The sequence below is a fragment of the Mirounga angustirostris genome, unplaced genomic scaffold, assembly GCF_029215605.1.
Source record: "Mirounga angustirostris isolate CCGP_5_RB_7025 unplaced genomic scaffold, mMirAng1.0.hap1 SCAF_4, whole genome shotgun sequence".
Classification (NCBI taxonomy): Eukaryota; Metazoa; Chordata; class Mammalia; order Carnivora; family Phocidae; genus Mirounga; species Mirounga angustirostris.
The window spans coordinates 108,642,632-108,657,394 of record NW_026991712.1 but is presented as its reverse complement, the minus strand read 5'-3'; the positions used below and the strand labels follow the sequence as shown (position 1 = coordinate 108,657,394).

General features: G+C 36.8%; 1 protein-coding gene across 2 annotated transcripts in view; it reads right to left on the bottom strand.

Moving 5' to 3' along the window:
- DPYD (dihydropyrimidine dehydrogenase) overlaps window positions 1–8,661 on the bottom strand; it is an 800,443-nt gene extending 791,782 nt beyond the window's left edge. Inside the window, exon 1 of one of the 2 annotated variants that reach the window (XM_054512729.2) lies at window positions 8,488–8,661. In XM_054512729.2, coding sequence (XP_054368704.1) covers window positions 8,488–8,526 — 39 coding nt within the window. In that variant the 5' untranslated portion in view covers window positions 8,527–8,661. The remainder of the gene's footprint in view (window positions 1–8,487) is intronic. The other variant, XM_045897134.3, reaches the window with a different exon arrangement.
- Window positions 8,662–14,763: the final 6,102 nt, after the last annotated feature.

The following is a 14,763-nucleotide window of genomic DNA, read 5'->3' as shown; positions in this document are numbered from 1 at the left end:
TCCTACCTAGCATGTAAAATAGAGTAGCTATGACAACACCATGTCTGCATTTCCTTAACAGGATCACTCAGCAGGTCACATTTCAAACAATTTCACCATTGCCATATTTTATTACGAACCATCCTTAAAAGACTGATCAATAGCAAACTCATTGAGAAGTCAGCAAACTCTTTACAGTGGTTGAATGATTTTCACAAGGTCAGAGAGCAAGGGACCCAACATGTAGAGCAAACCTATTCCCAGGCCTGTCCCCTATCCTGGAATACTTGCATTAATTAACATACAGTGAATACACATTCTGTTCTATTGCTTTGCTGAAGATTTTCACATGGCTTTTACATTAGACTTACTAACATTTTAAATTTTTAACATGCTGCTATAGTCAATTTTTAGTATCATTCAAAAGGATTTCACAAAGATTCAATAAAAGATCTAGTTAGGTGAGTCAATTGTGGGTAGGTAAAACAAGTTGAAAATTAGGGGATGAAGTTTGGAGAGAGAAGTGTAAGGGGTGGGGGGAGTGGGGAGGATCAGCAGAGAGTGGTGGGTAATAAAATACGGAGGAGGGGAGGTGCAGTCAGGACTCCATCCATGAGCGCCATCTGTATAAATCAGGCCTGGAGTTGACATGTAATTTTGTGTGGGTCCCCTGAGAAGTGGCCCTCAGGGCTTCATTATTGATGAAGAGATTTTTCTTCAAAGTGGCCCAGTCAGCAATGCCTCAAGGGGACATTCATAAGCACTCATAATATCAATTTCCAAGCACCTGGGAGGTAGGGACACAGATTGTCTCTTTAATTATTATGATAGAGGTAGAGGATAGTAAGAATGCTATTACACAACCAAGGTGAAATTCTCAGAGAAATAAAATTATCATAACCTAGTATAAAAAAGTTTAATATTTAAGTCAGCTTTCAGAAAAAGCATATTTTACATTTCCTGGTGCAAAATAGGTTGATCTCCAACTGTTTACTTCCTAGGAGGTGAGGTGAAAAAGTTTTCATGAACATACAGTATGTGCAGAGATGCTTAGAAGACTAGGGAAAAAAAAAACAAAACTGTCTTTCAAGCTAATATACTTGCTTAGAGAAATTATAAGCTAATCCAGTTTGTACAAAGAGATATCTGAGTTGGGCTTTTTTTTTTAATAATTGTGTAAAAATTTCTTTTCAGAAAAGGATAAAACTAAACCCTTCTAAATATAGTTGAGAATGCAAAGAAATAATTTTCACCAATGCACTGGTCCTGATATAGTCTCAAAAACAACCCAGAAAGGGTATTATGCTGAGCGAAATAAGTCAAACAGAGAAAGACATGTATCATATGACCTCACTGATATGAGGAATTCTTGATCTCAGGAAACAAACTGAGGGTTGCTGGAGTGGGGGGTGGGGGGGAGGGATGGGGTGACTGGGTGATGGACACTGGGGAGGGTATGTGCTATGGTGAGTGCTGTGAATTGTGCAAGACTGTTGAATCTCAGGTCTGTACCTCTGAAACAAATAATGCAATATATGTTAAGAAAAAAAAAAAAAGAAGAAGATAGCAGGAGGGGAAGATTGAAGGGGGGGGAATTAGAGGGGTAGACGAACCATGAGAGACGATGGACTCTGAAAAACAAACTGAGGGTTCTAGAGGGGAGGGGGGTGGGAGGATGGGTTAGCCTGGTGATGGGTATTGAGGAGGGCACGTTCTTCATGGAGCACTGGGTGTTATGCACAAACAATGAATCATGGAACACTACATCTAAAACTAATGATGTAATGTATGGGGATTAACATAACAATAAAAAAATTTTTTAAAAAAAGAATTTTAATATGAGATCCAAAGGCAAAAAAAAAAACAGAAAAACACTAAAAAATTAATCCATATGCATACTGCAGTAAAATAGTAAGGGTCGGGGGGTCAGCCCTGGATGTGAATCTTATTCCCTAGTATATTAGATGTGGATAATCCCATATAGACAGAACCTATTCCACATACTTCCTTTGAATCTTCTTCAGTTTACACTAGAAGGCTGGCATTACAGAGGGCATTGAAGACATTTTTAAAATAGAAATAAAAGAAAATGAAGTGGGTCTTTTTAATTTAATCTGAATTTCAGAAACTCCCCCCTTCTCATTGGTAATATTGACAAATAAAATCCAGGAACTTTCTTATAAGACATATCTGCAACATTTCTGAATCTGTAATGAGCATTCACTGTAATTCTTTTAACTTCTTTAACTACTCCCCTCCCTCACATATTTTAACAGACTTTGATACCACTAGTTAATTTCTGGAATTGAACAAAATTTCAACCAAATTACATTTACATAATACACATGATATATGCAGTAGTGATATTTAAAAGAAGTACTACCATTTAAAAAACATGTATTTTATGTGACACATGCTATCTGAGGCATTATATGTATATGACACTAATTAATCATTATAGCTATTGCATGAAATAATTAAGCTTAAATCCAATTGACAGAGGAAGAAATGATAATCCAGGAAAGAACTTGACCACACTCACAAAAGTAAAAAAAATAAGAAGCCAGGATTAGAACCCAGCTCTGTTTTAATATGATGCTTTCTTTTTTAACCACAAACTAAAGCTTGATTTTGTGAAATACAAAAGAATAACTGTATACAAATTTACTGACTTCCTAATATCAATAAATAGATATCTGTGGTGAACATTCTAAGAGAAAAGTTATACACTGAGTTCACCTCTACCAGCATAACATTTTAATCACAAGCAATGTAAGAAGTAATAATTATAAACCACAGGAAATATATAATCCTATTAAAAGTTATCTCAGTAGTATAATTGGCTCCAAGATATCAGTGAACATCCACACTATTAATGTTTGAGGCCAAAAAATATCTTGTTTTGATACAGAGGATTAAGAGCAAATGAAATCCAGAAGGTAAACATGTCACATTTGAAAATCAAAATTCTGACTACAGATAAATTTATAATCTTAGAATGTCTTATTAAATATTTTTGAATTAAGGCAAGTTATAAATGACATAGAATTTTTCTTACAGTTTTAAGGAGTGAAGGTTTCCACTGTATATTTGTCATTATAGCCATATAGCTGAGAGGCAGAAAAATAAATTCACCAATCCTATTTTTCAATATCCTCTTTAGCCACACTGAAGTCTGGACTGTATCAAATATCATATTTTCTCTGTCGTATTATTTTATAACTTGATTTTTTCAGTCAAATTATCTTTAATTTTAGTGTTTTTAATTTTATAACTTAAGTTTATGCTTATTAAAAATTCTCCCACAGTGAGCAGATAGGTTTACCTTACTGGAAAGTCTATTTTTCAGCTCTTGAGTTGTTCCCTGTCTGGTAAAATGCTGTATTCAAATATTAAGGTAAGAGACTGCTTAAAGATTATCCAATTATCTCAGTATTTTGGCCCTAGATGTCTTTCACATTCTTATCAATTCCTTATGTTCAGCTTCCCAAAACTGAATTTTTCTTCCAGAACATCAGAAAGAAGGCTACTGGAATTCCAGCACATTTTTACAATTAAGCAATTGGACAACAGTATCTGCTATGATTATGATTGAGCAGATCCAATGTAAAAATTTCCCTACTGATAGATTCATCAATAGTCATTAATCTCACAGTTTTTAATTAAACTTCTAAAATTGGTCACTGAATCCGTGTGTAGGTGATAGATTTTAAAATATATATATATAGGGCGCCTGGGTGGCTCAGTTGGTTAAGCGACTGCCTTCGGCTCAGGTCATGATCCTGGAGTCCTGGGATCGAGTCCCGCATCGGGCTCCCTGCTCGGCAGGGAGTCTGCTTCTCCCTCTGACCCTCCTCCCTCTCATGCTCTCTGTATCTCATTCTCTCTGTCTCAAATAAATAAATAAAATCTTTAAAAAAAAATAAAAATAAAAAAAAAAATAAAATATATATATATATATATATATATATATATATATATATATATATATACTGAAATATACATATGACCATGCTTACATAGGTAAATGTACTTTAAAACTACAAGGAGCTATCGTATGGAATAAAGGAACTTCCCAAATCACATCATCAGACACATTTTTATTGCCCAGCTAAATTCCTTAGAAAGGAGAAATACTTTAAACTAAATATGGTCCACAGAACAGAGGACAAGCATATTTTTAGCAACTCAAACTCATAAAACAGATTTATTTTTTTTTTTAATTAAAAGCCTTAGCAAGTCAAGATAGCATTTCCATAGATCGGTGGTGCCCAGTCAATAAAAGAAAGGAGACAAGAAAAAACTGTCACTTACACACTGAATAAAAAACATAAAAATTTTAAATAAATAACCATAACTTCTGCAAAGTTGAATCTTTATTCTCTCCTTTGGATCCATGACCCTCCCCACTCCCCTGGGACAAAAGCAGTTCTGATAAAGCATACTTAGAAATACCTCTTCCATCTCTATGAATTAATTCATAACCCATGCCTTCCCTTTTTTTTTCAAAATGCTGCTTAAAATGAATTTTCTCCAAGTTGTTTCCTTTATTTTCACATTTTCCAAATCCATCATTTTATTAGCTTATTTTCTTAATTAATAAACAGAAAATTCTCAATTATCCTCTCGAATGGAAGCCAGAGTATAAGTAATTTAGAAACTATTTCTATTTGACTTGAAATGCACTGTGATTCTGTAGACAATGGACTGAAATCCCTTTTTGATTCAGGGTAAATGTGAAATGAGTTTATACCCTTTAATACCCATTAACTGATAATTCAAGGAATGGACCTTGACTTGCGATTGTGAAAGCATTAGAGTGGTAGGTAGCAATTTAGTTTGGCTGTAAATATTTACCAAAATTACTATTATTCAAAAAGTTAAACGCTTCCTGTGGCTATATACATTTTCCTTTTTTTTTTTTTTTAATTTTATTTACTTATTTGACAGAGAGAGACACAGAGAGAGAGAGGGAACATAAGCAGGGGGAGTGGGAGAGGGAGAAGCAGGCTTCCCTCGGAGCAGGGAGCCAGATGCGGGGCTCTATCCCAGGACCCTGGGATCATGACCTGAGCCAAAGGCAGAGCTTAACGACTGAGCCACCCAGGTGCCCCTATATACATTTTCCTTTAACTATACTTTTATAATCTACTCTCAATTATCCATGTCATTGGAAAGGAATAAGAACCTGAACACAGTGCACTCTTCCAAAATCATTCTTACTTGTTTTTAAATGTGCAGATATTGACCTATACAGGTTATCAATTCAAACTAAATGAAGTACTGTGAAGATATTGCTGAAGTCAGGGAAAGTGATCAATATTGGGAATTAATCTTCTCTGAAACCTTCCCAGGAGAATTTGTATTCAAAAGTCATCCTAGACAAAATTCAGCTTTATCCAAAAACTAATTCCATAAAGTAAAATGACTTTTAAAAGTATATAGCTATTATTAATGAACTTTAGAATGCCAATTATTTCATTGACAGTGATTTTCCTAAGATGTTTGTTCATATTTTTTTTAACATTTGTCCTTTTTCCTAACAAGATTTCAACTTGTGACATTTGTTTTATTTTCTATTATGATTTTCTTTATTTAACAGATTATGCAAATATGACTCAGAGAATCTAAGTAACTTGCCTAGAATCACAGCTAAAAAGAGTTAATTAGACCTCAACCCCAGACAGTTAGCTCCAGATCCCATGGTCTGAACCACATTAATGTGTCAGGGAAAAAATGAACAGACAAAAAAAAAACAAAACATACAAAAACAAAACCTTCACTTTTTTTTTTTTAAGATTTTTTTATTTATTCATTTGAGAGAGAGACAACATGCGCATGCTCAGGAGAGCAGGACAAGGGGGAGGGTCAGAGGGAGTAGGAGAAGCAGACTCCCCCCTGAGCAGGGAGCCCTGAAGAAGCCTGGATGCAGGGCTAGATCCGAGGACCCCGAGACCATGACCTGAGCTGAAGGCAGACGCTTAACTGACCAAGCCACCCAAACACCCCCAAAACCTTCACTTCTCATGCCGCTTCTACAATTACTACAATGACAATTTTTGAGTATATGAGCGAGGTTCTATTGCCTAATGTATTACTTTACTAATTCATCGTTGTTATGCCTATCTTCCAGCCTGAAATATTCCAGTTTTGGGGTTTGGTGACATTCTGATTGCTTTTCATGTTCCCAATCCTTCAAACCCTGATGTGATTATTTAACTGAGGCTAGAAATTATGGAGTGAACACACAAAGCAAATCTGTATACCTCAGTAACTTTTTTCCTCAGAAACAAAGATATTTCTTGGCTGCTTCACTGAAACCTGAGGTTTTGTAGCTTATGGGGAAAATTAAATCACTATTACAGAAGCTTGTCAACATCACCTTCTGTTCTTTCCACATTTATCAAGTGAACATGTACTTTGTTTCATACTGATTTTTCTTTTTTTAAGATTACTCCATGTACTTGAGTCTAGAGCAATGGTCATAGTCAGATCAATCTCTAGACAATAGTCTTAATGAATTCATTCAAGGAAGGCAAATCCAATGTATGCATTCAAATTTAATAGAAAACTGAGCTTTCATAATTCATTCTGATTCTTCAAACAAAAATGAACTTTGGTGAATCAATAGGATCAACTGAGACATCTATTCTTGAATGTGTTCCTTTAGGCTTAATGTATTTTTCCTCACTGCATTATATTTTAATGATTAATTTTATGGTCTCTCATGGTACTCTAGCTCATGAATCACAGGTATTACTTTGAGAGAAAAGGAAGTTACTGTATATAATGAAAGATATTACTGTTTAAAATGTGCTGCATATATGAACTACATAAAAGCTGAAAAACTCTACCACCATTCTAGATTGTAAGTAATATCATACAGATAAACTCTACAGATTAAGATTAGATTGAGGTGAGTGTGAGGGTGTGGATTTCTCAAATGATCTTGGTTCAAACAACATACAAAACTAAGCTACTCATTTAATGTGTCACTGGCATCTTTTCCTTAGTGTCAGGTGGTTAAGAACTGATTTCAAAGACAATTGCAGGAGAAATACAGAGAAAGAAATCAGTTAAGCAAGTAACACACCATTCTAAAAGCCAAAAGCCACCTGCCCTCTGACACTCTATTCTCTAAAATCAGTACTGTCTGAATGCTGTCAAGTTTCCTATTTAGCTTAGTTAAAAAAAAAAAAAAAAAAAGATTTGGTCAAGTCAAAGTAACAAGGACCAAAAAGGACTATGACATAAATCAAGTATCTTTTACCCTGTGCACACATGAATAAGTATTGAGTTAAATGTATCTTATCGATCAATATTTTCAAAATAGTAAACTATCCACAAGAGAAACCACAAGTAAATTAACCAGATAGGTCACTACAATATAATTTGACTCTTGTTACTAAAATGGATTTTTCCCAAACTAATGTATGGAGTGGGGAGAAAACACTACTACCATCTCCCAAAGAGAACACAAAGTTACTTCAATCAATGACAGAGGAAAAATGTGGCAAAAGCAGCTATTCTGCAAACAGGTGGTTTTAAACTTTTACTTAAGCCACTGAAAAGGACTGAGGAAAGAAAAATTGTGTCATTTATAAAAAAGAGAAAATATACACATATACACGGACACACATTTTATCAGAGAGGGGAGACTCAAAGAAAAGCCTTAAAACACAACAAAAAAAACTAAGAAGCAGTTTATCTTAGCTCACAAATGCTGAACCGGGTTAGTATGTCTAAAATCACTGTTTATAAGTAAATCCTTCTCGTTTCATACATAAAGATCTTAGGGAAAATTTAAAGGAAATGGTCATGTCATTTCAGGTAGGACCTTATTCACAGGAAGAAAGATGCCATTTTTATATAAACAGTGCAAGAGGGGATCAAAAACTGTTGAGAGGAGAGAAAAATACAGCTCGTTTATGTTCTTCTGACAGCACTGCATTTTTCATGTTCTCAGTACTTTGTTCCACCCCTCCCTATGTTAAATAATTTCACAAGCAACAGTATGGCTAGCGGGAACTGCTCTAAGAGTCGACAAACAGATCTTTATTTCTATGCTCCACCTTTGCATTTATTCAGGATTCATCCACCGGAGGTGGGGGCAGCAAACAGGTGCCCCGAAACGCATACGGGGGGAGAAAAATCAGTGTGGGGGTAGCCTGGGTGGGAGATGGGAGCTCCTATCCTCCAGACTCCACCTCACTGGAACTCTTGTGCCTCTTGGTCACGCCATTCAGGGCAGGACTAGACCAGCTTCCTCAATCCCCTCCAAAGTAAACAGCCAGGTCCCAACCCAAATGGTACCCCCTCCAGTCGCGGGACCCCTGCACTGCCCACGCCGGGCTCTGGCTACCTGCTTCTCCACCTCCCCCGCAGACCTCCCGCGGAGGCAAAGTTCCCCGCACCTCCCACTCTTTTCCAAGCGACCCCGGCGGCCTCCCGCGCACCCACCAGCTGGGCCCCCCTCCCGCCCCAGGAGAACCGGCGCGCAGTAGGTACCTCGATGTCCGCCGCGTCCTTGCTAAGCACGGGGGCCATGGCAGTGCTCACAGCCTGAAGCCTCCTAGTGACAGGCCCTCCTAGCGTCCCTGGGCTCTAGTCGGAGAGCGAAGTGACCGCCCGCGGTAGCGACAGAGTAAATCGGAAGCGAAGGGTCGGCGGTGAGGGGGCGGGGCGGGCGCCGGGAGGCCCCACCCCGGGGCGGGGCTGCGAGCTCGGCCCCGCGGAGCGACGCGGAAAGCAGCCCAGCCTCTGCCCAGGCTGGCGGCTTGTTTTCCTTCCGCAGGAGGACGGAGGGGAAGGAGAGAGCGCCTGCTCCCGGGACTGACCTGTGCTCTATAAGCTGTTAAAGCCTGAGCTTGGTAGGCAGGGGCCAGACGGCAGAGACCCACAGGACCAAAGGTCAAAGCAGTTGGCGCTTTAAGTAACAATTTGCTCCTTTTCCTTCCTTCCGCGCGAACCCCGCGACGTGCAGAAACGTTGGCTTCTGGGCAGCTGCATCATCTGGAACTCCTCAAGGATGAGGTGGTAAACGTTCCTCCATTCATCCAACAAATAGGCGGGAGAAGGCAAGGGCGCGAATCTAACCAAAGGAGTCAAAACCCGGGGGTGAGAGCGGGGGCAGGGCTATAGTGGGGCTGAGGGAGGGAGGCGAGCAAAATGTCTACAGCCAGAAGCGACAAGTAGTACGCGATGTAGGTGGTACAGAATCAAGGTTATATTTTTCCAGGACAATCCTTTCTAAGGGCTATTTACAAATATATATAGTATTCTAAAATGTGAAGCTCTTTTGAAGAGTGCTTTATGTTTTGTTAGAGAGCTTGCTGTGGAGAGGGGAGTGATTCTCGTTTAGGGACGGTTTCAATCCAAAAAACATTCATCTTTGAGTACATGTCTTCAGACTTCCCTCCGTTCTCCCGGTTAGAGAGATACATCGTCCCCTCTTCTCCCATAACACTGCCTGCCTACTTCTAGTGAGGCTTTTATCACACTTCTTAATCCTCTTGGCTAAATTGCGAGCACCTTGGATTCAGGTATTTCCTCCATATCGTTATTCTTCCATTAGTTCATTCATCATTTCATTCAACAAATATTTATTGACCATTTTCAATGTACCCAACACTGCCTTAGATACTCTAGATATAATCTGTCTTCAGGAAGTACATCACATTCATGGAGATTTTACTCGGAGTAAGCAAAATAGTAAGACTGCTTGGAAGATAAAAGAGAAAAGGGACAGAATAACCGGGGTATGGGTGCTCACCACCTTGAGTGATTTGGGAAGACTTCTTTAAACAAACCATTAGACTACCTTCCATAACCTGGAATTTACTATGGAATTTACTGGAATTTATTATTTACATTCTCTATGAATGGATACATTTTCTTGAATCAAATAGTATTACTAAGAAAAAACTATAGAAACCTTAAAATCATATTTTCTCCCACATTTTATCCATACCCAAGCTCTCAGGATTCAGCCTCCTAAAGAGAACGTGGAATATTTGTTCATTTCTCCATCTTCAGTACATCCACCAAGGTACAAGCTACTGGTGTTCCAGCTTCTACTGTTACCCCTCTCCACTCCAGATTGAGTTTTAAAAAGTATTAATTGACTCATAGCTCACACACACACACACACACACACACACACACACGGACTGTATAAATCTTTCAGTGGTTTGCGTTGCAGTCAGAATAAAATACAAACTCTTTAGTGGCCTCTTAATAACCTCCCCTACCCTTCTCCAGCCTCACCTATGGCCATTCTTGCCATGACTCCTTAAGTTCCACCACAGAGTAACCTTCCCTTCTTCCAACCATTTCTTCTCTTTGCACATGTCCTCCACTTGGAGGGCTCTTCCCTTTCTACTCATCCTTTAGGTCTCAGAGAAGGCTTCCTTGACCCATCCCAATCAACAAGATTAGGCTGACCCTGTCTCTGTTGTTCTCTTTTTTAACACCTATTTTTTTGTCATAGCCCTATCAAATTTTATTTGCATATTTATTTGTGACTTGTTTAATAACTCTCTTCCATTTACAATGTAAGCTCCAGGAAGAGACGGCTCATGTCTGGCTTGGTTGTTTACCGGATAGTCAGCTCCCAGCCCAGGACTGAAGCATAAGAGTCCAAGAACACTTGGTGATTGAATGAACACAGTAGGTCCTGATGGTGGTTTATGCATTAAGCAGTTCATTTCAGAAGCTTTAGTTTCACCTTACCGTGTATTTTTCTCAATGTCCTACTTTTTCCTGAGAAGTAAATCACAGTATCTATCAACAAATTTCTAGTTAAAATGTGTCAAACTAACTACTTTCCTTTTCATGAAGTAATGTTCCAAAGTCAGATGTTCCTGCATCTTCCTACAACCATACCTTACCCAACCTCCAAAGTCATCTATATCCTCCTGGAGATATATATGTATTATATATGTATAATAATACTATTATAATGGTATATAATAGTAATTATCATATATACATGTACACACATATACGTATTTGGAGGAGAGAAAAAGGGTATATGCACACATACCTATATAACATAAATATATGAGTGATGTATTTGATAACATATATGGTTCCTTCTCCAATTTAACCAGAGCTTCAATAGTCAAATTCCTAACTACCAGAGATAGAGACTTATATACTCTTTTAGACTGCACTCTACTACAAATCTTATCAGTTAGCAATCCATATTTTAGTTTTATATTGGTACAAGCGTCCAAGTTATCCTTAAGAGTTAGACACTGTATTTCCATATTCACTTTTTGTGATTATTATTCTCCTAAACCACCATAGGATAAGTTCAAAATATGCTGTCTTTGCAAAGGTAAGAGCTTCATCAGTGACACTCAATAATCAAATATAAAATTTGAATGCTATTTTATAGCATCCCCCCCCAACCTCAAAATATGCTGTCTTTGCAAAGGTAAGAGCTTCATCAGTGACACTCAATAATCAAATATAAAATTTGAATGCTATTTTATAGCATTCCCCCCCCCAACCTCACCAAACAGATGTACCCAGTTCTAAGATATGTAATTAAAGCACAAATCATGTTGCTCACATGCCACACCTATGTTCTGTGATCAGTGATTGAATCGAATAAAATTTTAAATCCATTGAAATTCCACATTAAACACAGTTGTACCTGTAAATAATCCAAGCTGTTTAAAGCTTACTGTAAATGCATTCACACCACACTTTTTAAAAGTTGTAAATTATGATGGCATTTGTCAAGCTGTCCCTCCATCTGGAAGCACAGTCAAATATCAGGTGTTCCACATTAATTTTTTTGTAGACTCTGGAGAGACAGCTCATCTAATAGTGTACGAATTCACCAAAATGCATTTCAGCCTAATAGTTTATATTACATGAATGAATATTATTATTATTATTACCATAATCAGAAGGAAAGCTTATGAGTCATCTTTCATTTCTGAAAAGTTAAACAGTACCACAAATTTAGAAACACAATAAAAATGCAGATTTCCATATGCTTTATTTTTTCCCCTGTGGTCTAGCATTAAGCAGGGTTTTTTTTTTTTTTGTATTTGTTCATCCATTTATTCATATCACAAACAATTGTGTACCCAATATGCACTAGTTACAACAACAAAACACTAGAGATACCGTGGTAAGTGAAATAAAAGTGAACTCTATGCTCATGCATCACCTTGCAGATGATTTAGGGAGGTGAACATTTGTCAAGTAATCACACAGTAATATAATATTTACTGTGAATAAAAATATCAAGGTAAAACAGAGGACTGTTACAGCAGAGGGACCTGGGAAATCAGTGAAGGACTTCTTAAGGAATTGCCCTTGCTGCTGAGATCTGAGATACAAAGTTAAAACAAAAAGGAAGAGATCAAAAGCATTCCAGGCAAGAAAGTAACCCTGCAAAGACTCCAAGGCCAGACGTGTCCTGATAGAAAGGAAAAGAGGCTCTGATAGCTAGAGCAGAGGCAGCGAGGGGGAGAGTGACCCAGAGTGTTGCCATGTGGTATTTTAGCATTAGTTCAAGATTTTGAATTTTATCCTATAAGAAGTGGGAAACCATGGAATTTTTTTTAAAGCAGAGGAATGACGTGATCAAATATGTATTTTTGAAGTATCACTCTGATTGTAATGTATGTGTAATGCATATTCATATATTCACTTGGGTGAATGTTTTAAAATCAACCAAGAAAGTGATTTCTGGGAATGGGCTCAGTTATTTCTTCCACATGCCAGCCAGGATGGTAATAATCATTGTCACTGGAAACCAAAAAAGTGAATTTTCTACCATATAATAATGCCATTGTTATTTAGTATTTTGTTACACTTATGGAGCAGAGCCCTGTGTTTTTAATCAGTCTGGAAAGAAAAACCTGCACCCCAGAAGGATTTCTGTCTCCATCAGTGTCTCTATTTCTGTTTTCCAACATAAAACTATGATGATCCATTTTTAATCATCTGAATAATGAATGACATGCTGTTCTTGTTCTGTAGTTTGTTTTTGTGATTGTCACCTTCCCTAGACTGTAAGGACCTTGGTGGTTTTGAATGTGCCTTATCCTTTTATCCTCCATGCCTAGAATGGATTTCCTTTTAGAATATAAGTGGCTGATTAAAAAAAAAAAAATTGTATTACCCAAACTAGTAGTCAAAAAAATGCCAATTAAATGAGATACGATTTTTTACCTATTAGACTGGCAAAAATATTTTAAGGAGTGATTAAGGTGTAAGAAAATTAATGGATACTTAAGATTCTATAATGAGCAAAAACTTGTTACAGTGTATAGGTAGAGCAATTCAGCAATATATAGCCACACTTTAAACGCGTACATTTTCTTTGACCCAGTAACTTTATTTCTGAATTGTCATCTTAAGAGAGAAGGATTATGCTATATGCAAAATATACCTAAAAATATGGCTCATTCCAAAGTTCTTTATGCAAAAATAAAAAAGTAATAACATAAATCTCCTACAAAAGGTGACTGATTAATAACTGTATTAAATTGATACAATTCAACTTTACACAGTGTTTATAAGTAAGGTGGTGGAATATTAACATCAGGGGAAGATACTAACAGTATATCCAAGAGCATATGAGATTATAGGGTCTAAATACACATGGATAAATCACAAACACGTTTTAGGTAATTATAGGAAAAAGTAAAAGTTACTTTTAAAACGCATTGTGTTATGAGCAAATACAGAAACACATTTACCTTTTATAAATTTAAATGTGTATATATGCATGTAAGGCCCTTATTATTTGTACTATGGTGCTTGGCCCATGTTAGGCACTCTGTAATTTATATATGAAGTAATTTATATTAAAAAATACCAAAATTATCTATAATGTTCTATAATCCACTAAATGAAAATAATTATTAGTATCATCACATTCCTGGTTGAAAAGTTTTTAAGCATTATAGAAACTGGCAAGTAGAATTATTAATATCATCATAGTCCTAGGTTAAATTTTTTAAGGTATAGAAGCTGGCAAATAGTGAAAACTACTTAAGCTTTATCTCACTAGGTAAAAGTAATCTGAGTGTTTGAAGAATGTCCTATCACAAAATAGTCATTTGAGTGTATTGATTTAGTTAATCTATAAAACAATAAGCCTGTCAGTCTTTTGCTCCAAACCCATCATGGCTTCCCATTTCACTCAATAGAAAAAATTCCACATAGTGACCTATAGGCATCAATAATATAGCTGCTTGTTTTCTCTCCTCCTAATTCTTGCTATTTCTGTTTGTTCCAACTCCATTCACACAGGCTTTTCCACTTCTCATTCCCTCTGCCTGCGATGATATTCTACAGATATTTTGATGGCTAGCTCTTCATCAGTTTCAAGCATTTACATAAAGTTCACTTTTTGGTAAGTTCTTCCGTGACCACCAAGTTTAAAACTGTCGCTTGAATTTCTCACATTCACTATCCTCGCCTTCCTGCCTTATTTTTCTTTATAGCATTTAATATAAACCAACATTCTATTTGTTTTAATTATGTGTTTGATCATTGTCTACGTTTTCCTACTGAAATGTATTTTTTTTTTTTGAAATGTAAATTTTATTAGGTTGTTTCTTACACTGCTGTATCCCCAGTCTGGACCAGTGCCTAGCACATTGTATATGCTCAAAAATATTTTAGATGAAACAGCTAATAGATTATAGCATGAAACAGCTAGTAGGTTATAATCCCTTACCATTTTTTCATGCTTCTATATTAGCATTTAATATTGAATATTATACACTTATGTGTCTGCCTCCCCACCAA